Source organism: Taeniopygia guttata, chromosome 8 (assembly GCF_048771995.1).
Source record: "Taeniopygia guttata chromosome 8, bTaeGut7.mat, whole genome shotgun sequence".
NCBI lineage: Eukaryota > Metazoa > Chordata > Aves > Passeriformes > Estrildidae > Taeniopygia > Taeniopygia guttata.
Genome location: NC_133033.1, coordinates 18364498 through 18388590, shown reverse-complemented (window position 1 = coordinate 18388590; position 24093 = coordinate 18364498). Strand labels below are relative to the sequence as shown.

Here is a 24093-nt window from a genome sequence, read left to right as displayed (position 1 = left end):
AACAATACACAAACCAAGAATTATTTGCAAAAATTATTCAATGACACGTTTCAAATAATGAATATTTTAAGTGAGTTATTATGGGCCATACTTGAATAGGAAAAGAAGCAAAATAGTTGATGAATTATTCATGCAGCTTTAGCACTGATGTAATAAATATTACATGGTGTCAAAAGGAAATGAAGAATTTTGAAATGAAGAAAGAAGTTAACTATGAAGGAAAAGCACCTGAAAATTGGAGAAGGTGAATACAAAGAGCTGATATATGTGAATAATAATGAAGAGACTTAGGAGGGGGAAATAAAAAGGGTAACAACTCTGAGTCACTTCAAGAAGCAAAATACTCCTCTTTGTTAGTTCTTTCTCTACAGAGAATACACAAACTTCCCAAACCTCCTTCAGCTGTGTCTAAAAACAAAATGAGGGAAACAAAAGAAGACCCCCTAGAGTCAGCCAGGTGGGAACATACTTAGATCTGGCTGAGGGTACATGATTAGAGGTACTGATTTACAAAAGGGCTGTAATAAAATGAACATTTTTTACAGAAAAATGCCATTTTTAATATCAAACAATGTATTTTTTATTTTGCAAAGTGACTTCTCAACAGCTTAATATTGAAGCAGGAGAACAGGATTGTGCATTTATTAAGGACAGAATCCATAAGCTTTTATTGTGCTTTGGGTACCCATTCAGCAGCTTTAGCTGCTGTGCCAATGATCACGTCTGAATGGTCAGTCAAATCTGCTTTGACATGCTGCATCAAGGAACAACAGCGTTAATTCCAGCTTTGCTCTTCTGCTCAGATGTAGTGTGTATAGATTCTCATTAGTCTTATCAGTTGACTCTTCATTTTAATATTTTAAAAAACCCCATTTTTTAAATCCTATTTTTGTGTGACAGAGGAATTTAACCTTCTTTTTCTTCCAAAAGCATTCCTATTGACCTCTCTTTTACAACACTAAGTAGAAAATAGAAGAGAAGAAAGAAACTGAAAAACCCTATCATATTCCAAACAGATTTTGAAACAAACTTTTTTCTAAAGTAGAAATGGGGACACGTTACACACTTCTTCTCTATTGACAATGGACTTGGGCTTCTTTTAACCTCAGGAGTAACATATTAAAATGAAATATTTTACATTCGTCATTTCCATAAATGTCTCATTTATAAAATCTGTCATGGGCACACCAGTCGCCTCCTCATTGGACATTTACCAGCCTTGGCATATCAATCCATCTCTTGCACATCTGCTAAGAAAATGTAATTAGTTATACCCATATGCTGCAGAAGTACATGATAAAACCTAGGAAACAGAAAAGGTCGAGAAACTTGACAGCCTTTCTCCTTCCTACTATGTATATTTTGTTGAAGGCTTAGGAAATTGAGAAGCTTTTCTTGCCCTCTGCCACAGGGTGGGGATATCACCGTGTCCTAAGGCAAAGCAATGTGAAGTTTATTCTAGTAGTGATCACTTTGGAACAATAATTTATGGTTTCAAAATACATAGTATTCCCCAAACAGGCACACCTTCTGTCCCCAGTCATTAAAATATCATGAACATGTCCTTGCAAGGAAATGTTAGATAAGATGGACAGGGAACCACATCAGAAGTTTTGACGTGGGAGTCCAAGATGAGAAGCTCTCGCTACAACAAATGGCAGTCATATGTAGTGAGTATGGAAACTCTCAGCTTGTTGATCAGCTGTTTGTCAGCTCTGCTCAAGTTTGCTGGCAAGTGGCAAAGAAGAGAGGGACTTAAAAACCAAAATTGAGCTCTGCCTCAGCAACCAAAAGTTGGTTCAGTGGCACCTTTGTGCCACTGGCTTGGGGAATAGAACTGTTCCATATTCACCAATGCTCAGTCACTGCAGCCACTGGATGTCTCTGCAAAAGGGATGAGCAGAGGGCTAGTGTAACTCTCTTGAACTTCATTCAGGTTCCTTTTTTTCCACTAGACAATAATAATTATCTTGCTATAGATACTGAAACAGAGCTGTTACAGCTGTGATTTATCTGTTGATCCCAGGTTCTTCAAAGCTCACCCCAAAGAATGCATAGTTCCATCTCCATGGCATGGGATTTGCAGCTTTTCTCAAAATCTGTTGTAATGAAACATCAGTTAAGTTTTTCACTGATAGTACATTATCAGCCTCAGTTGGTGGTGTGTTTAAAATCCAAGATTACATTTCAATTCTCAAGAGATCCGATCTTTCAACAGGGCCTCACAGTGTGGATCAGAAGCCACTGTCCACTAGTTAAATAATACAGAACAAAACAAATTCTGTAAAGGCTGAATTCTGCCAATTGTGTTTTCATGTTTCTTACTGAAATCCAAAACAATGTGTCAATGTTCACTACATGAACAAAGTCATGGTGATGTGGCATTACAGAAACACCATTTTAAGTTAATCTCTGACATACCACATTTAGCTGTGTATGTTGTTTAATGGCTCTACATTTTTCTAAAAAAAAAAACCCAAACTCACTTTCAAATTATTAGCATTCTTTTACTTCAGTAGGGGGTTCAAAATCAAAGCTGCTGCACCTCCAGCCTCCACCTTTTCTTGTAGGATTAACTGGGAAAAAAGAAAAGCTTTCATAATTACAGAGATTTAGCTTTCTTTATAAACTTGCTATTTTAAGATCTGTTTACAAGATAACAATATGAAACATCATTCAAAACAAGTGTGAATTGATTACATTGTTCTGAAGAACATGTAGCAGTAGAATATGCATTTGTAGCTGTTACCCTGCCCTGTAATTAAGATTTTATTGCTTCCCTTCTAAACATGTTGCTGCTGCTGAAGAATAGCTGAGATAATTTAAATGAAACAATGGAAAATGTTGCCCCCCCACCAAAAAATCACCTTCCAACCTTTTAGACAAAGGTGGCAGACTGTGGTCACTGCCAAATATAGAAGTCAAGATACTGATTATAGTTTTCTGCTCCTGTTTCTTTTCAATGAGCAAATTCTCCCCAAATACTACTAATAATTTGAATGTTGATCAGTTGGGAGACAGTCTTTGGTTATTCTTCATTTGGACAGTCTTCATTAATTTCCATGGATCCTGGGTCACAGCATAGTGATGGTGTGGTCAGCAATCATATTGGGAATGTTGAGATATATCAGAATGAATAAACAAACCCCAAAACCCAAGAAGCACTATATAAATACATTTGAATGCTTGGAATGCTCAGAGATTCATTTCTGGTCTGATCTTACATTTTTTTTTTTAAACAAAAATTAACACCAATAAATTAGTAAAAAAGCTTTATCACAACATCTGGATCCTTGTTATTGGAGAGTAACCTCAAAGGAAAATCTTCAAGACCCTGCAGTGTATTTGTTTTGAATAAATACTTTTGATAAATGAGATGACATATTACAAAGCAGAGATGAAAAATTACTTTTTTTCCATTAAGGTCTTCCAGAAGAAAAATGCTTCTAAGGGCAAATGAACACATATAGCAATAGCATTGATGAGCTTTTTCAAATTGCAGATGATTTTCCAGGCATGGAAGCCAAAATTCCCATGACAACCCTCACAAACTTCACATACACATTCAGTGTAGATAGCAACCCATATAATGTAGGAACATTTCAAGTTAAGTGTTAAAAACTAAGCTAAATATAATTTAAACCATGAAAGCAAATATCCTTCTAATTGTATCCAAGGTGTTTTTTCCCGTCCATCCTATTTTCTGATTTTCTATATTCTGAAATCTGTGTCTAGATTTCAATCCAAGTGACAGATGCCAATTACCTTTGTACCACTCCCAGAATCTGAATAAGAGACAAAGGCAGTTCCTCCTTTTGTTCCTCGGCATCTCCTGGCAGTGGGGTGGCCAGGAGAAAGGGATTGTCCTTGCCCAGTGTGTGCCTGGCTGCCAGCCCTGCCCTGTGCCACCTCCTCAGTCCAGGCACTGGGCACTCTGTCCCAGCATGGCTGTGAAAGGCTTTGTTAAACCCGGCCCAGGTGCTCAGTGTGTGAGCAGGAACCGGGGCTGAAGTGGCTTTGCAGCCATTATGGGAAGGGGAAGAAAAGGGGATGTCTTCCTTTGGTGTCTCCGCGTTTTAACCAGATAGGTTTTTTCAGTTGGGTTATAAGGACCTGGCTAGGACTTGCCAGGTTGACCCAGTGCTGCCATTCTGTATTACATATTCTGGATAGGCATGATGATCATCTGTACTGAGAGTCTCTCTGCTTCAGCAGAAAGTCACACATGAAGAAATGGCTAATAGAAATAAAAGGTTCTAGGTTCAGCCTGTAGCAGAACTGTATTTTTCATTTGCTGTAACCATATGTGATAAAATGAAGCATAACTGTATTTGTATAATATTTTTAAATTCTTTTAACACTTGTGTGTCACAGTGCACAATCACCATCACAGATTAGAAATGAATTGATTTTTCTGCTTTAGTGCCTCCCCTTTTATACTTCTCCATTAATTTTCTTTCCTACAACAAGATGGTAACAAAACAGGTGCAATCATAGGAATAAATGAACATCTGCAATGCACCAATAAATACTAAACAACTTACTTTACACTGTTAAGCTGTCAGAATTAATTAATTTATAAAATTTGTCCTGTCAGTGAATGAACATTTAGAATCTTAGGAGCTATTCTTAATTAGGTATTTTCTCTCAAACGAAATTACAGATCTTTTCTAACCTTGCTTTAGATTTACTTTTATATCAGCTGAGTATCTGCCAGGTTGTTTTGTTTATTGCAAAAGGTATTACTGGTGGACAAAAGCAGGAGAGAATGTACTGAATTCTTGTAATAATTTTTCTCTTAGTAATATAATTACTGTCAATTTCTTCTTTATTTCATAGACTCATATAGTATTTTCTATGTTCAAAAGGACTCTCATAAATTTCTCTCTTTAACCTTTTATTAGAAACTTTAGACTGTTGTGCTGTGTTATTGAAGAATCAAGCAGTGAAAGGAGATGAAAAAGTAGTGATTCTGAAACTTCAGTGAGCTGCTGCTCCTTTACAGACCCTGCCAGCCTTAAGGCTCAGTACCAGCTTTGTGGGGCCCAAGCAATTCTTATGGAGGGCAGGAGCTCCTGATGTTCACAGCAGCTCTGGCTTTGTCTTGTAACCTGACAAATAATGCAGTGCCTGAGTGAAAAAACATTTCTCCGTTTAGAAGTGAGGAGCTTTCTGACAGTTGTACATATACAGAGCACCTTGCTCAGCTCTCATTTTACATACTATTTCTTTACCTATCGGTGAAAGCTTTATTTATTATTTAAATGAACAAACTCCGGGGTACAAATAAAAAACATAAACATCTTATTTGTTTTAATTTGCAAAAAGAGCCTGGTGAGCTGCTTCACTCTTGCAAAAAAAAAAAAAAAAAATCATATTGTAACATTGCAGCTACTTATTTTCTGATTAAAGAAGTTAATTCAAAAAAGCAGTTCAGTTGCTCTTTAAGCTGCCATGGTGTTAAAACAATTATTTAAAGAACAGTCAATCTTCTCCATATCACATATTCACCGTTGCTTTGATTCCAAGAAAATTTCTTGTTTGGTTTTAAGAGTTAATGGTTTTCTGGTAACTCTTGGTTAAATATGAATGCAGACATAGTAATGCTTATTCCTTAACATCAAAGCAATACAAATATCAAATGCATTATTCCTGCTGAAAACTCACTGTCATGTCACAATCTAGGTAAAAAATTTTAAACCTCAAATACGACTTTCTGCCTGTAGGATAATGAATACAATGTTTTTTGATATATTTTTCCAATTATGTTGTAGACAAGGACATCCTCTTACTGTTCTTCATTTCTTCAGTTGTGTATCTTACCTAACCAGGATGGACCCTCATTTTTCAGGTCTCCAGAACCTCCCAAATCTGCCAAAAGTTTGTGTCTGCCCCTTTCAGGTTCAGATGAGTTGCTGCCTCTCTGTTCCTCCCTGTGAGGCAGTGGCACCAACACCGGGGGCCACATCCAAACATTGGTGCAGCTTGAAAATGCAGCATAGTGGCGTTTATGAAGGTTCATCCTGCTGGCCAGCACTTCTTTCAGTCACTCTGTATCCAACAAGGAGCCTCTGTGGGATTGCATAGATAAGGCTTCCCTCTCTTGGGGATGATGGCAGGACCAGAGCAGAGGTGATGCCTGTGTGACATACAGCAGTTAACAGCAGGCCCACATGGTAAAAGCTGCAGCTATCAAGTGCTTTATGAATGCTTTGCTGTCCAGGTGCTTTCTGCAAAGGTTTTACAATCTCATCCTCTACTCACTCAAGTCAGTTGCACCAGCTGGCAAGTGAGTTCCTCCATTTGTTAGAAAAGGGGTTATTTAGCCATTTTCTCTGAGTAAATATAAAACATATCAGAGTAGCTGAATACACACACCCCTGCCCTCATCCATTCTTCATGAAGTTGTAAGGGACTGTTTGTCTAAAATAGTGCTGATGTGTGATATTAAAAAAATGATTTAGACATATGAAAGAAAACCACTTGATACTCCTCATGGCCTGCAAAGCTCCTGCTCAAAGGTTGATTTCATGATTAATTTATGCCAGCATTATCCTTATTTTAGTGATACTAGAAGTGAAATCCTGGCCACAGCTATCAGGTAAATGAATTCAATATATAGTGCACAAATCTTTTTGAATGGTCACTATTTTAGGCATAGGCTGACAGCAGCAGGGAATAGAAGAACCTGTATTTATTTATTTTTTCTCCAAACATGTATGTTGCCATAGGTCAGTTGTGAAGTGATAGAGTCTGTATCAGGCAACCCTTTAAAATCATTCAGTGCTTAGGGCCACTGATTTCTTACACACACCCCTGTTTCACCTTTACTGCCAGCAATTTGCTCTGGTAACAGCTCCCCTGTTAGGTACCAGAGAAGGCTTTTGTTCTTCTCTTTGTATGTGTTTTTAGTCTAATGAGAGAGATACATTGTTTACAGGCCCTAGATATGAACCACTGACATACACAGAGGCAGCATGAAAATCCAGTAAGAGGCAGACTGATTTTCAGTAATCAAATAGTTTAAGCACTTTCCAATCATAAGCCTAAGGAAGGCAAGACTGCAAAAGAAAAATCTTGGGAAATAAGTCTAATAGGCAATAGAATTTCTAAAATTCTGAGTTTCGGAAGTATTTGTATGACACAAAAAAACCAATGTTTGATCTTAACAATAGACCTTGTTTTTACATTATGATAGAGCTACTAAAAAATTAGGAATACATGGTTACAAAAGGCCTCTATAAAACTGACTGCTCAACTCTTTCCCACATAAGTTATGGCCTAGCTAAGAGAAAAATAAATGAAAAATAAATCATGAACATAATGCACATTTTTACCCAGAATGCAAAATGTACATTGGTGCATCTGATTTCCAAATGTCTCAGGTAACAATGTTCTAGTGCAGCAGAATATACAGGTAAAATCAATGTGACACACATTGGCACTCCCCATCTCAGCCAAACAGACATTACATGTCCTCAGAGGTGTCTAAGTTAGCAGCATGGTAGTAATTTTTGGTTACATTCAAGTATTTCTAGCCTTCCAGTAAGCCTGTTCAAGCTCAATTCCTTGAACTTCTGCTTATCTGATATTCAGAGTGTTCCTGCTGTCTGTCTTGTTGCAATCCTGTTTATAGAACTGTACATTATGGAGAGATTAGGAACTAAAAACAGCAGGCCAAATTGAGTATTAATAAATGCAAATAAATGCTCACTGGGGAAAAGCCAATTCTCCTATATATACACACTGATGGATATTAAATTATTCAGTAACCTTCAGAATAGCTCTGTGGACAGTTCTGTGGAATGTCAGCTCAGCATTCAGTGGTACTTCAAAAAACAAATTAGGAATATGATGACAAAAATCAAAGCATAATTATGACAACATGTACATTTCTGGTGTGTCTGCACTTTGACCACTGGTTGCAGCAGAACTAGAAAATGCAGAGAAAAGCAGTAACAATGAGCACAGATGAGAAGTGCCTTTTGTACAATATGGTATTAGGCTATGGCTTTTCCTCTGGGAAAACAGGCAGTACTTGGAAAACATGCTAGAGGTCTGTAAATTCTTGAGTGCTACAGGGAAGACAAATAGGAAAGAGTTGTTAATTTCTTCTCACAATTAAACAGGCAGAAGGTGTTAAGTGAAGTTGTTGGGCAGCTGGTTTAGGAGATCACAAAATTAATTGATTTTTCCTACATATTAAGTTGTGGAATTCATTGATATTCAGCATGGTAAATCCTAAGAGTTTAGATGAAAAAAAAAAAAAAAAGGAAAGCCACTAAGACTATTAAGTACATTGATAGAAACGCTGATGTTAAAAAATAATCATCAGGAAGGTACGGTGGGAAAAAAGCACAGTCCAGCCACGTTGTCCTTTCCTGCCTCCTGCAAGGATCCACTGCCAGCACAGCTGGAGAAGACCCTGTGAGGCACAGCCCTTCAGTACTGCACTGCCCTCGGAGCACAGACTCACCTCTCCATGGGGAGTTGCCCAATTTGGGAGAGATTCATGCTCCCTGCAGGATTTCAGGAGCATCTTAACTGACACTTCATAGATGAAAAAAAAAGAGCTGAGCTTTCACTACTACTTTATGGGGGCAGCATGAGAGCACTTTTCCTAGCATTGCTGAAAAGGTCATGCTGGTATTCCAGGTCTTACTTGCAATTCATTTTTAAGATCAAAGCCACAAAATCCTTGCCCAGCTTAGACAGGTGCACAGCCACCCAGGAGCAGCGGCCATGTGCTCTGGAATTGTCCCCTGCAGCCATCAGGTGACTGACCAGAGCAAGCTCACAAAATGCCACCACAAAAGGTGCAGGTGATGGCTGAAGCTCTGCTCTTCTGCAAGGCCAGAGCCCTGGTTAGGCAGTCTCTGAGTCCTGCACTTCATTCTTTCCATATAAAGCCCCTGGCTTGCTCAGACCTTAACCACCAGGGAGAACTGCAGAAACTGCAGCTGCAGACTGGAGGATCTTCTGGGTGGAATAATTCAGTGACTGGAAGACTTTAATGCATATTGCATGAGTGAATCAGCTGATCCTTTTAATGCAAGCCTCTTATTTTCTTAAACCCTCCTCTTCCATGCTGGCTATCTAAAGAGGAAAGAAGTTTATGATTACAGGAGTGTCAGCCATGGGACAGTTTCACCCTGCAAACTCCAAATGGAAATTGTATTGGCAGGATCAGTGCTGTGACTAATGTTATCACTGTACAAACCGTCTGCTTTGTGAACAGTTACATTTTTCTTTATCCTTTATAAAATGTCAAATTGAAGATGTCTAATACATGTAAATAATGCAAACTGAAAACTAAATTATCAACACTTTAAAGCAGCATTAATCTCACAGAACATGTTTGGCATCTTTATGTCCTATGTTGCCATTGGGCAACTAGAAAGATCTATCAAAATAACACTAAAGTACTAGTCCTTGAAAACTACGTGACATAATTCTACAAGTACAAGAAATTACTCAAGAAAGAGAATCTAAGGAGCATGCTAAAATACCAAAATACTTCTAAAAAATAATAGGATACAGACTGATGGCAAACTTTCCTTATCCAACTTTTTATTAAAATTGAGCTATTTTTACATATTTAAAATACTTTATATCAAAATTACACAATATTTATGAAAACATTTGTATGCAAATGGATAAAAATACGTAAAATCAGAGCTAAGCAATATAAAGCAATATATAGCGTGTTTCAAAATGTATTTCAGGACTAGAATACCTGAGTGTACAATAAGCTGGTTTCCTGCATTTCACTGATTTTAACAGTTAAATTTAATAATGTATCTGATCTCATATAAAGCACTTTGGTTGGGAGGAACTGCATGGAAAAGGCAGAGATCAAGCAGAGATATCACTCAAGGCCTGTCTTCAGAATCTTCGTCCACACGAAGATCCACTGTTTGAGATGCTAGGAAGGACTCCCACGTAGCAAGGCACTTAAAAAAACCAAACACATACATATGAGTACAGCAGAGAGATTTCTGTAAACTGTTAGCCAAGGAGAAAAAGAATTTTAAAAATAGCAGAATGCATACACAGTGTCACAAGCTCCTTTTGTAGGACCATGGTAAGAACAAAATACGGTTTCCTAGGCAGCTCAGTGATATGCAAAATGTTAGCTAACATGCTGAGTGAGCTGTAAAGGTCAATTTTACATAATAACAGGCACACACTAGGAGCACTGTAATTGTATGTTGTAGCATAGAAGATGCTAACATTAATTATGCTCTTCTTTAATCTCTTCCTTTAGTTACAGGCAAAGATCTCTTCCAAATAGAAAGCACATTGTCAGCCACTGCTCCCTTGTAATCTCTGTGGATTCCTAATGTATACCCAATTTTCCTTCCAAGTTAAATTAAACCATTTTTTTTTCTAAATAAGGAAAGAATTCATTTTTCCCCAGAGTAATGGGAAAGAAATAGAACCAGAAAGGCAGACACTGGGAGTAGGGAAATTGTTATCCTTACAAGTGGTATTTCTCGGTTTATGGAAAAATGTATTTACAATTGTAAAAAATATTTTTTTTATTATAAGCATTGATTCTGCAGGCAGTAAAATAAAAAAAACAGAAAACCAACAAAACCCCCAAATTACTTTGGTTCAATTTGGCTTAAATGAGTGTTGGCAGCTTGGTAAGCCATTCTAAATCATAAATTAGTGTTGAGAGCCATGGCAAGACTCTCACAAGGTAACCTGTAGTGAGTTGATGCTTGTTACCCAAAGCACCACGTTTCTACTATTTCAAGTCTGTCAGTAGAACAGGACACGCAAATTGCTGCAGTAATTTCCTTGTTCTGATGCTATTGAAAAAAAGCTGTTGTAATGGAAATGTTCTTACAAAATTTTGACTTATACATTCATACCTATTGTTCTAGACAATGCAGCTGATTTACTACTTCCTCTACACCGTTTTTTTCATTAAGAATCTTTATTATGCATCATAAGTAAGTCTTCTGAAATTTCCCAGGACATATATATTAAAACCTGGACAGCACACTCCATTTACCTGAACTTTGAATTAAATCAGTGCCCTGAAAACAGTGTTATTTCCTAACTGAAATATTTGGCCATAAACTATTCAAACCACAGCAACTTGCTAAGCCCAGCTCATTGAAATACCTTGAATCCATCTGCCATTGCTTAGGAGACATGAAAATGACCCTGCTTAAACTTGCAGCACCTAACTCCGTTGGACATTTCTTGTGAATGACTTCCAAACTCTGCCATTAAACATGGAGATTTAATCACACTACACAGAAGAGCTAGGTCCTGGTATAACTGTCTGTGTGTACGCAGATGAGTGGGAGGAGCTGATAATGTTAAATATAAGCTCAAAGAGAAAAACAAAGAATACACACAGGATGACTGGATCTGGGGGAATCTATGATTATTCAAGGATTCAGAACCCATACCCATAAAATAAACGATGACAAAAGTAACAAGAAAAAGAAAAACACAAATCAGCAGTAGCTTTGTCTCTGAAGACATAAGCAAGTACAACATGTGGGTCTGCAAGAACATGAGAGCAGTTAAATCAGCCATCTGAACTAACAAAGAAAAAGAATGGGCTTATTTTTGCCCAGATTTTTGGCTATTACCAGGCATGATAGATATAATTCCTATTATTCACATTTTGTCCCCTAGACTATGGATACCATGAATTCACTGCCCCAGTCTTTCTCTTTGGATCTTGCTGACAAAAGCCCCAAGTAACTTCTGCTGCTATTGCACACAACATTATGCTACTGTTCAGAGTATATCTAAGATTTGAATTACTGTGGAAAGAGGGAACTAACAGGGCAAGATTCATGTGGAAATCTGCTTTCTTCATAGACTTTTTGGGGAAATGTTATTTTGAAATGGTACACCAGGGAGAAACAGTCAAGATACTGCCAGCCTGAAGAGCGATCTGCAAAACTGAAATCTGATTTCTCATTTAAAAGGTCTTTTTGACCTTTTGTATAAAGCCTTTAAGTTTGATCATTTTCTCCCCTATTTCATGTGACACTGTGGCAGCTGAGTCTATCTGAGAGGCTTGAGCTGGAACTTAGGCCTCTTAGTTTTGAAATGTCAGTGAGGCAGCTGCTAGCAATGTGTCTTCACTGTGGCACTCAAACGCATCAATTTCTGTTTGTTAGAGCCCAGCCTGGATCCCCATCCTAGAAAGCTGAAGGCACAGCTGTTTTTCTAAGCTTTTTCTAGGTGTGGTACAAGAAAACGTCGCTTTTTCTTGAAGAGTCTTTCACTGGCAATTACAGAGGTTTTTCTGAACCACAGTTTAATTGAACTAACATGTAAGTCCATGTTTTGTGATTCCATAATTGCAGTAACGTTAATTAGAACACATGTATCAGCACTGGCTGCAATGTGAAAATGGCTTTATGTTATCTTTGCAACACTGAGCCAAGCTGATGTTAAAATGCAGTCATAATACACTGCTTAACCAGATAGATATGACTGAAGTCTATCCAGACAAAGATGCAAAGCATTTTTTTCACACAAGTTATTTAGCTTTTAATTTATCCCTGTTGATATAACCAAACATGTTTTTCAAAATGTAAGAGCAATGGTGGCTCATTTCACTGTCAGACATCACAGTGCTGCTGCAGCTGACAAATTTTATAATTAACCACACCAAAACAAAACTAGGTCCCTGTGCCTTAGGCTCAAGCTTTTCACATTGTGAAGCATGAACTGCATAAACGACATTTTGTTAGTGATGTATACTTCAACGTTATTACCGAATGACTTTACTCCGTTCTCCTGGGAGGTTGAAACTGGAGATCAAAATAGAGGATCAGCCAGTTTTCACAAAGGAGACAGAGAGGAAAAAAAACCCCGGAAAATCCAAACTGAGGAAATTAAATGTGTTTGCACAGGATTGAAATTCATAATCCAATTACTCGTAAAAGCCCAATGGAAAACATAAAAAAGCCTAAATACACAAAATGAAATAGACAAGAACTTAATAAGGCTACTTTACCTAAAATATTCTGATTACTACTGGAGGACACATATCTATTCTGCAACATCATTCTTAGAAAAAGCAGCAAAAAGTTTTTCCTGTAGTACAATTACATATATAATGAAAAAGGAGGTATAAAAATAGAACATGTAGTAAGGATGCTAGCAGAAGCAGTGTGTCACATGCCATGTGTGTTTCTGTTCCAGTTCCCAATTATCCATGGCTGATACCTTAAAAACAGCATATATGAAGTCTTGTTTGTGTCTCAGAGAAACAGAAAGTATTTTCATGATTTCTGTGTGCAGAGGAACAAAAACTAGACCGCACAGAAATAGTAATTCCCACTCCAGAAAACATCTTCCCAACATTATTAAAAAAAAATTTAAAGGCTGAAGTGAATGAGGGTTCAAATATGGATCTGCCTTTGCAGCAACCTGCCCAGGAACAAATGGGCTCACACAGGGGAGCTTTTGAAAATCTTGTGAAGTTTGGTAGCTGAACTCCCAGGCATGGCTAAGGTAGGATGTGATCATCACACAAGAGCAGCCAACTTTCTGCTACATGACCAAATGACTGCTTAAATGCATCACTACAGAGGCCTCTAGGGCAAAGAACAAATCTCATCTATTTTTCTACAGCTTTTACAAGACTGAGGGATAAATAAGGGTTTTGGAGTTATAGGGAAGTTGCTGTAATGGGGAACAAGTATTGCTTTGCCCTAATGAATCTTTTGGATCAATTTATGCCTGTACAACAATGTAGGTCACAGAAATATACTAAATTGTGCTTGAAACACTTAAGAAAACAAGGAAATTATTTATATTTTTGAAAAATAGTAAGGTGTGCCAGTACCAACAAGAATCTGACTATATCAAAGGTAAATGATTATCTGATTAAGATGCAAGGGTTTAAGAGGATTAATTTCCCATGTGATAAATAAAATCAAATGCTATGCTTTAAAAGAAAGCTTCATCCATGCTCTAGAAAAAACACATTATTTAAATGCCAAAACTATCATCACATTTTAGGAAAAAACACCAATCTGTCTGCATTTCCTGGAGTACCCAACAAGCAGTGGAAACCCAAACTCTGGTATATTTGCTGGATTTACAATGTATAACTAGTCTTTGGGCAGGGCTGTAAAACCTAGCCCCTTATTCTGGTGGTTTTCCTGAAAAGAATAGGTTGTTACCAAAATTCATTGGCTGCATATGTACTTCCTATACTAAACCCCTGAGAAAAAATGAAAAATTTAGCATATGTTTAATTGCTTCTGTTCTTTGAAGCCAGAGTTCAACAGTGCCTGGTTTGGTTCTGCTAGTCTGCAGCAGCAACACTTCAAACCTGCCAGCTAAGAAACACTGCCAGCACCACCACCAACTCTGTATCCTGCTTTTGATTTAGTGATGCTGCATCTTTAGAATATCTATTTCTAAATTAATTAAAATATTCATGGTGACACTCAGTTTCTCAGATGAAAGCTCCACCCTGTGGACAGTTTGTAATTCCAGCTGTTTGGCAGATACCTCTTCTGGACTAAGCTGTTAGACAAAGGTGTCATGCCTAAGGCTAGATGAAAAGGAATAAAATAAATGGTACAGTGTTAACATGTGCTGAATCAATGCTATTTACTTCATAAATAGGAGGAAATTTATAATTTTTTAAAAATTAATAACATTTAATATTGTTCATATTTTTTCATATTTTAGAAATGCATTTACTGTCATTGTTAGTACAATATAATTTTGGATTTAAGACTTTGTGGAATACAGAGAGACTTAAGGGTCTATTCAACTTTTTTCCAGAAGAAAGGAAGTACAGAACTGTATGAACCACTAGAGACCAGCTACAGGAATACCAAATCATTGGTCTGTCATGGTAATTATTGGTTCCCAGATGATTTTAAATATATTATAACAAAGCTTGCACACTATCACTTGAAAGCCTTCATTTTCACCGGCCTGCAAAGGAGCACCTGTAAATCTGCAACGCTGGGGTTTTATTCATGTTTTTGTTACCACAGCATTGAGAAACACAAAACAGCTGTAGAAACAAAGGAACACTTCTTATTCAGGTTTAATAAATGCAGATAGCTAGTGAACTGGAAGACTACAGGAATAACTTTTGAAATTTTCAATCTGGAGAATCATAATGGCAGGTAACACTTTAGAGTAACATTTAATTAATGTGAACATTAATTTAGCTTAAGGAAGAGATACTCCTTTATGCTAGCTAAGTGATGCTTGACAAGTTGACAGCAGAATCCTTAGGCAACTACAATTAAGGTAAAACCCAAACAAACATAAGGTCATATTCTTTGCCCATTGTGACAAAAATGAAATGTGGAAATTCTAGTGTACTTTGACATGCTGCTGTGTTGTTTTTGACTACACTGGATTGGGTTTTATACAGTTTTGAAAGGCTGCATTCTCTACTGCAGCAGCCTTTCAGAAAATACAAGATGCCTGTCTCTCAGTACTTTGTGGTTCCCAAAATTTAAGGGCTGCAGAGAATGACTGTGAACAGAAATGACTCCTTATTTGGTTGTGTGCCTGCAAAATGCAGTCAGCAAGAGGAATAATGAGAAGTGCAATGCTGCTGTAGAGAAGGGAATGGGACACTGCTCATGGAGAGGCACCAACAGTTTAACTGAGGGGTGGGGGAAGTTGTGGAAAGGATGAGAAGCAGGTAGTCACTAAGCTAGAAAGCAGGAGATGATTCCTCATAGGAGCTGGACAGAAGAATTGGATGACTGAATCACATTGATAGCATCAATTGTGCCTGGGAAAATACACAGAACATGCTTTGGGGAAGAGAAAAGGCAGGAAGTAACATGAGGAATGTTACAGCAAGAAAAGGCTTAGTAAGCATCAAATGGTGCATCAAAAGTCTGAATGAGTAACTTCAGACATGTGAAAGAATGCTAATGAAGCAAGTAATAATTGAACAAGTGAGAAACACTGTAACAGACACTGTGTTTGTGCATGAGTTTCATGAGTCAGACTCAAACATTTAAGGTTGGATTAGCTTTCCTACTGAAAGCATTAAAATAATATTCTGCTTCTCAGGCTTCTGAGATTCCTTTCCTGAAGTTTCACTCCTAAACAGTAGGAGCAGATGCCAGAGCTTCTTTTCCTGCTACTTTCTGGAGAACACACTTGTAGTTTGAGATACACAGGCCTCTGACAGTAATCAGTAATCACTTCTCTAATAATTAACCATCACCATTAACCACAGGTCTTAAATGAATTTTAGGTGAAAACTCCCAATCAAAATATTAACTTTATCAAGTTCTTTTGAATATCTGAATTAGATAATGATTTTCTGATAAAACAGAAAGAAATTAATAAGTGCTCACTTTGCAAACAAGGAGTCATAGACTTAGCACAATGTTGCTTATTATTTCAACTGCTATAGTAAGATAAGGTGCTTTTTAAAAAATGTAGATCCACAAAGATATAACAACAAAACCATTTAATGAAGATTTCAATATGCAAGAAAAGCACCAACAAAAGATTGTGCCTCAGTATAAACCAACTTGGCTGGTATTTCAGAGGCTATTTAAGAAGAACCTCTGGCAGTTACAGAGACAGCTGAATAATTTTCTACAGTTGTGGCTTAAGAACAGTAATTTCATGTACAATATCTGCTTTGGTGCTCTGGATTAAACTTCTAATTCAGCAAAAAGCATTTCTAGACAGGAAAAAGAACCAAAAATTATTTTTATGTTGTAGCTAATCATTCACAAAGAAAATATTCTAATATATTCAGCATTGTTGTAACATACATATTGGTGCTATAGAAGTCACAGACCATCAATAAATGAAGACAATGTTAGAGGATGCCAAAAGCTTGCTGCCTGATTTCTGAAAATATTTTGATCTTAATATGTAACAACAGATTGTCAATGTCCATGCATCTCACAGACTGCATGTTAATTAATTAGACTTGATGATCAAGAGCTCTGTCTTTTCAATTATGTTTTAACAAAATGATTTGTAAAATCAGAGCACTACCATTGGCTAATGTACAATCCATAAAAGGCTCAGACTACAGGGCTGAAGTTACATATACCAAAATATATCTGTGAAAATGACTAATTTATGATTAATAGATGGCTCACTGCACTCTTGTTTTTTTCCCAAAAGTAAGGAGAAATTATTTTAAAAATCTTCCAAGACATCTGGGATATTTCCAAAATGCGCATTTCAATCAACATTGAATTTCCCATGAGGAAACTTCACAGTTAATGTATTTTGTTTTCAAATTGTCCTTCCTAGCATATTTTCTTGGAAATTTTTACCAAGAATATTATCTATGGCATTTGAGCCTAAAATAAAAATATGATGGAATCACATTTAAAGGTTTTCCTCATACAGGTCTGAGCCTTCCAGAGGGCTTCTTCATACTCTCACAGCAAAATGTTTCCAAACTGAAATATAGCAGATGACATTGAACCGAAAATCATGTTCCAAGTTGTTGTGGTTAGTAAAACAAGAGTGCCCTCTGTCGATGATGAACTCGGGATCAATAACATGGGCACAATAAAATATATTCTGCTTGAAATCTGCCAAATTAGGGATAAATGCCCCGCTATTCCCACAGAAACTGATTCCAAAGTTATCAAATGTTTGAACTAAAATGGAAAAATTCCTCTTTACAGAGAACCCATGGACTTCTTCACTGAAATAATGAAAAAAGAACATTTTTGTGAGAAAGAGTTTTACCTCTTCATAATAGCGGAGATTATTCTCAGCCACATTCATGAATGTTGATCTCATATCCCACTGCATGTTCTGCTTCCACCTGTCCCAATCCGCTTTCAGAGCATTATTGGCACGTTCAACTTTGTCTTCAAGTTTCCCAATCTCTTCTGAGAGCTAAACATCAATATTAAACATTAAAAAATATTAGGAGAATCACCATTTCCAAAATTATTAATTGACTGTAGTGGAGACAAAGAGAACTGCAGAACCAAGGCTGGTATTTAACTTAGCAAAAAAAATATTTCCCCAGGGATAAATTTGAAATTAATTCTTAATTAATAACTCACTACAATTTCTGAAATATTAATAACAGAAAATAAAGACCAGAATAAAAGTGCTCCTGGAGATATATTTTTTCACTTAGAGAAGTTACAGACTCTGACACCTCTTCACTAGCACTTGACACTAATGCATCAAAAAAGAAACATATAGAGGGCTTTACTGAAGCAGAATCAATTGTACAAATTAGTTTTGGCAAGGAAAACTGAGAAAATCCCATCAGAATCTTTGATAACAGGATGGGGAGAAGACAGCAGAAATCAAAAGCACAAACTTTCTGATTTCTTGCCTGTCACATTACCATCTTTTCTTGTGGAACTGTGTGTGACCATATGAGGGAAAAAGAAATACAGAAGTAGAGAAAGAAATTATATGAAAGGAGTTTCCTCTACAGAGAAGAAACTCACAGCAATCCAAGGCCCAAAACTTTGAGGGCTACTCTACAGACATTACTTGCTTCTAATTGCTGTGAATGCACAAGCTGACTTGCCAGCTAATGGCAGTAAGTGGACAGTGGCCCTGTCTTTAATGAGTTTTTTCTGGTCTTCTCATTAATTCGGTTACCTACTGCCATTTACTCATCAGCTGTGTCTGTTCTGGCTGGCACCAGGTCACAGAACGAGGTAGATCTGTGGCTACAGTGCAAAATCATGTGCTGGGACTGCAGAGCCACTGTCTGCAGCAGGAGGGAAGGCAGGCACAAACACCACCCAAACAAGAACATCAGGCAGGAAAACTTAATTCCTTGAACTGCTTCAATTGCAACTCGGCCTCCATACATTTCTTCTTCATCCTTATATTCTGCCATAAAGCAAACAGTTTCTTCCTTATACCACACCTGTGTAAAGTTAGATAGCTACTTTTGTTTTCTGCAGAGCTGGTGTTTTCATTGATAGGAAGTTCAGGATTCCAGGACTAACTTCCAGGATTTTTTAGGAAAGCTTATGCTCCTGGTAGAACACAGAAACATCAGCACTCAGAGCAAGACATGGAAAGTCTGGGTGCACAGCCTCCAGCTTGGACCGTGCAGGGGAGAACAGTGATCGAGTGCAACAGCAGTGATGCTGCCATCAAATGGAACCTGGATCCCATTCTCTTAAAGAAGCCAAGGCCTCCTTAGCTAGCAAAACTGAACATTTCATCTGAATCTATGTAATCCACAGTCAATAACAAACATTTTTAGTTAGATTTGATTTCCACTCTGATTTTCTTTGCCACACTTCTAGGTTTATGACATACTGGTTATTAATGAGGAACAAAATAACTGAAAAGCCCAAGTTCAGTTATCTGGCCAAACCACTAATCAAGCTACAGACAAGGGTAATTTCAACTATTAACATTGCATTTAAAATGAAAAGGCTAATCCAAAATTTAAATGTGGGGGAATTACCTTGAAAGGAATTACAGACAACTGGATTTGCTATTTTGACCATATTCCATGCTAATTGCCTTTCCTTCAAATACCAAAAAATGAATGTGCACAGAATACTAAAAATGATGATATTTTAAAGATGATTTAGAGTAGGAAAGGCAGTTGAATCCCTTCTCTGCTTTTGCAAAAAGAAAAGTTCCTATGTATATATACACTAATCTACACACATAAAGAACTTTTCTGACTTAGAAGTCGTGGCTGCAACACCTTCCCCTTACCTCATTCTTTACAACTTTATAACTTTAAATTATTTTACAGTTTGTTTTTGTCTAGCCTTTTCTAGGAACTCCAAATTTCTTCCAAACTGTAGTCAGAACATGATATGGACAGGTAGAGTCTGTTATACAACTCTGCCTGGATATGCAGTTTAAACATCCCACTCTAAAACCCCAAAGAAACCCTATGTTGTATTAAGGCAGGGACTTGGACTTAGGTCTAAAGGCAGCCATATGCCACATGTCAGCAGGTAAAGTCGACATGTTCAAGGACTAGTTTTTCAAAACTGAAAAAACCCATCAATGCTACTCTCTTTAGCTGCCATGACAGCAGAAATTAAAGAAGAATGGCTTGGACTTAACAAAAACGAGGTGTTTTTGTTAAGTCCAAGCCAAAACACACCTACTGTGTTCCTCATTTACAAGGTGTAAATTGTTACAATTGATCCTGCAAATTAACCAGGATTCTGAATCCATTTTCTTACATTGATCTCACAAAGGCAGCCAGTGTGAGAAATGAAATCTCCCAGCAGTGATGGCCAGAGGCCAGCACAGCACTAATCAGACATGGGACCAGAGCACAGGAAGGTGGGAGCCAGGCTTTGCTAGGGCAGAGTGCTGATAGACATGGACCATGTCACTGTAGCCAAAGAGACATGGCCTAAGAGCCAAATTACATGGTGACACAGCATTTTACACCATCTCACTATGCAAAAGAGCACAGATTTCTATCTTCTATGTGAATTAATCCTACAGCTTGGTGATACTAACTCCTTTTTAGCCTGGAGTTAAAACACAAAATATATTCAGAATGTAATAGATTCAGCATTTCATCTCATTACTTCTCAGTTTCAACACTGAAAACTAGAATCCTTAAGTTGGCATTTAATGCTTATCTTGCTCTGTCAGAGCACATTATTACCAACATTTTTTCAGAATTATTATCAGCCCTAGTGGCAAGACTAAAACTGAAAAATGCCCGAACTATAGAGGGATACACTAGCATTGCTGTATAACCTTCAGGATGGAGTGTGAGAATCATGGAGCAGCATATCCCACTGTCTTTACAGCCACAGCTCTGGAGGTAAGAAATGTCTAGACAAGCAGGAGGGTACAAAAACTAGGCCCAATCTCTGTCAGAGCCTGCATCCAAAAGAACAGTCTTCAAACCATCCATACCCTGAATAACTGTTTCCTTTGTGGACCAAATTTTGGAGTAGAAACCAAGGTTTTGGCTTTTGTAACAGCACCACAAGCAGCTTTCTAACACAGCTCAAGAAAACATTTTTTTCCCAGCTGATAAGTCTAATGTCCCAAAAGGTTTAATTTGCAATTCCAGCCTATTTCATCTGCACTGACCTTAGGGATGTTTTACATTCTTCTGCTGTACAACCCTGTGTTTGTTAAATAATTTAATGTTTGCCACAACCAATACTAAATATCTCACAGCCTTTTATCAGCTCTAATGACAGTCTGAGACTCCTTATCTGTGGTGGAAATGTACTTCAAATGAGATTAGGGTTCATGCCACTCATTGTCAGCAAAATTTCTGGCTACTAGATTGCACTGACAAGTTCAATCTGACATCTATGAGATCATTAGAAGCTACAGAAGTTCTGCTTAGGAATAGATAAGTGCAAATACACCCGAACTTGGTGTCTGAGACCAGTTCCAACAACATACCTGTGTAATGACAACCTTTATTAAGATATAAGTCTGGTTAGAAGTGTTAGAAAAATATTTCAACAGATGATAAAATTGAAAACACAGTAAAAAAATTACAAATGAAATGAATGGTTAAAAATAGCAGTACACCATTCTCTGTTGCCAAACTATCCTTACTAGAAAAATGCTTCAGCTTCTAATTAAGAAAAAGTCTTCAGGATACAGCTGCCACTCAATTAGAGAACACAGGATTTTATTATCAGATTAGACTAACAGACATCTGTTTTACTGCTCTTCTGAGACTGCAAGGAGAACCAGGCTCTCAAAAACAGGATTTTCTGAAATTACTAAGAAATAGAGGGGTTGGAAATATAAAGCAAAGATCCGAAAACCTGGATAATCAGAGTGTCCAAAGCCTTTACCAAACCATAAATGCAGATATGGAATCGTATCAGTGAATTTTCATCAGTAAAAAAAATAAGTCTGGGCAAACTCATTTCAAAATCCTACTGGAAGCAAGTACAAACATCTCATGTTGGAGTAAACCATTGTCAGGATCAAATCAAAACGGTATGATCAATATTATACTAAAATAGAAATATCCCCTTTTTATTTCTAGCAGCTCAGGAGAAGGGAGTGCATGCATGTTGTCTGAGAGCTCCATCACATTATAACAGGAAATGCATCCTGAAAAGATAGCACGTCCTGCCAGGCTATGGTGTCTTTTCTGCAGTAAACAACAACGAGTCTGGCTGCTAAACAAGCTGTATGGAGCTGAATTCATCACTGAATGCACCTGCCATGGCTACCCAACTCCCAGCCTAGGGGGCTTTTCCAACTCACCATCCTCTGTGCATTTTATAAGAGCTTCAGGCAATAAAGAAAACAAACATACAAAAACTAACCAAACAAAAAACCAAAAAGCGAAACAAAAACAAATTACAGAACACAAAATTTCTGCTTCAGAAAAAAAATCCCAAAACCAGAGATATTTACTTAATGTCCCACTGCAGTAGACAGAGGCAAATTGTTATATAATATACCATAGCCATTGCAGATATTGGAGTTCAGCAATATATTCTTACTTAGTTATCTCAGTGCCAAAAAAATCAAATGAAAATATGCATTTCAAGTGCCAAAAACTATTTATCTGGTCTTTAAAATCTATTTACCTCATCTTTACATGGAAACTAATTAGAACAAGCCCAATAAAAAATATCTGAAATGTTAAAGATTTTCTTTTTTGATGTACTAAAAAGTTACTAGTCATTTTTACATATTATTTACACTCTGTAACACTTGGTGTTAATACAGTGCTAAAAGGACACTATTTAGGCTGGAGAATTGAACAATCAAAAATTTTAAAAATGCCAGTTCTCATCCCAGAGGTTGTTTTTAATTGGCTGCTGAGCCTTGCTGGTGGTTTTGGGGATACCTGTCCCCATGGGGTACCAGTTACAGTCTGACTTCACTAGCATGAATGAAGGTTTCATACTGGAAACAAAAAAAAAATATCCCTGGGCCCAACTAGAAAAAACAGAAACCTGTAAGAACAGAATGCAGAACATTTTACTTTAAGTAAGTTTAATGAACAGGTTTGCTGATTCTAATCACCTCCTCTACCTCTCCTACATCAATGAAGCAGCAGCAACAAGAGCACTGCAGCAACTGTTACTTTCCTTAACTCCAAGTGTGGAAGCAAACAGAAAAGCTAAAAATAAGCCAATGGTACAGTTTCTGTTGACAAAGGCCAGTGACTGCCCATGACCAGCAGCCCAGCTACTGAAGTGCTGCTTCTTTCTGGTGATGGCCTTTGCCTGGCACAAAGACCTGCCAGAGTGGGGACAGCAGCCAGGCCCTGCCCCTGGCCTCAGGGGACGCGCGTCCTCCTCTGCGGCTGGGCCAGCACGGCCTGCAGGAGTCCAGCTTCCCGAAAATACTCACCACATCCTTCTCTGGCTTCTTACTGCCTAAAGCATCAACTTTGGAATCCAGCTCGCCTTGAATTTGGTCTCTCCTTTTCAAAACACCCTTAGTATGGAAAGAAAGAAAAAAAAAAAAAAGAAAAAAGAAGTAAACTGCACCAAATTTTAACTCTTTCAGAAAAACATCAAAGAAATTTGCTGTTTGATAAACAAGACCACAGAATGATACCTTTTAATAATTTTTACATTATATATGTTTTATAGAAAAAATCAAAATTAACTTATTTTTGCATACCTGTATTTTATCTTACAGGTTTTTCAATAATCTTACTAAATCCAAAATCAGTGCTACAAGAATCTGCCATACACAATATCACTGCCAGTTGTAGAGCAGAACTGCTACAGGAGTTTACTTGGTATCAGCTTAACTTATAATATATTCATTTAAAAACAGCAACCTGAGTTTGCCAAATCTCCTGAACAGAAATACCTTATTTGAGTAAAATTTACAATATAAAGTAGAATTATTAGAAATAGTATACAAGGCATTATTGAAATTGTGACTTTAACCTTTAATATTATTTTATAAGTGCCAAATATAGCTCTGGTAAATCAGAAAAAATATCAGAAAAATCAGATAAAGTTACCATGGGAATTAAAGCTTTTCTACCATTAATATGGTTTATTTTCAGCATATGCAATTTTTACCTCCTTTGAAACTATCTTATTAAGTATTGGATGTTTAGCATAATGTCAAAAAAAAAATTAGAAAGGGGAAGCAAGATCACTCGTTAAGCTACAAAACAGGAACAGTATTACAGATTAAATT

The 24093-nt window shown here is 37.2% G+C and overlaps 2 protein-coding genes across 15 annotated transcripts in view; one reads left to right on the top strand and one right to left on the bottom strand.

Moving 5' to 3' along the window:
- The window catches only part of PLPPR5 (phospholipid phosphatase related 5), a 211675-nt gene that overhangs the window by 65890 nt on the left and 121692 nt on the right, over positions 1-24093 (top strand). The gene's annotated exons all lie outside the window — the stretch shown is intronic.
- The window catches only part of SNX7 (sorting nexin 7), a 29777-nt gene continuing 15237 nt past the window's right edge, over positions 9554-24093 (bottom strand). The window contains exons 7-9 of one of the 2 annotated variants that reach the window (XM_030279239.4): positions 23284-23370; positions 17710-17862; positions 9554-9953 (exon numbers count right to left, since the gene is read on the bottom strand). In XM_030279239.4, coding sequence (XP_030135099.4) covers positions 9873-9953; positions 17710-17862; positions 23284-23370 — 321 coding nt within the window. In that variant the 3' untranslated portion in view covers positions 9554-9872. Of the gene's footprint in view, positions 9954-16441; positions 17415-17709; positions 17863-23283; positions 23371-24093 lie in introns of those variants that run through there. The other variant, XM_072932835.1, reaches the window with a different exon arrangement.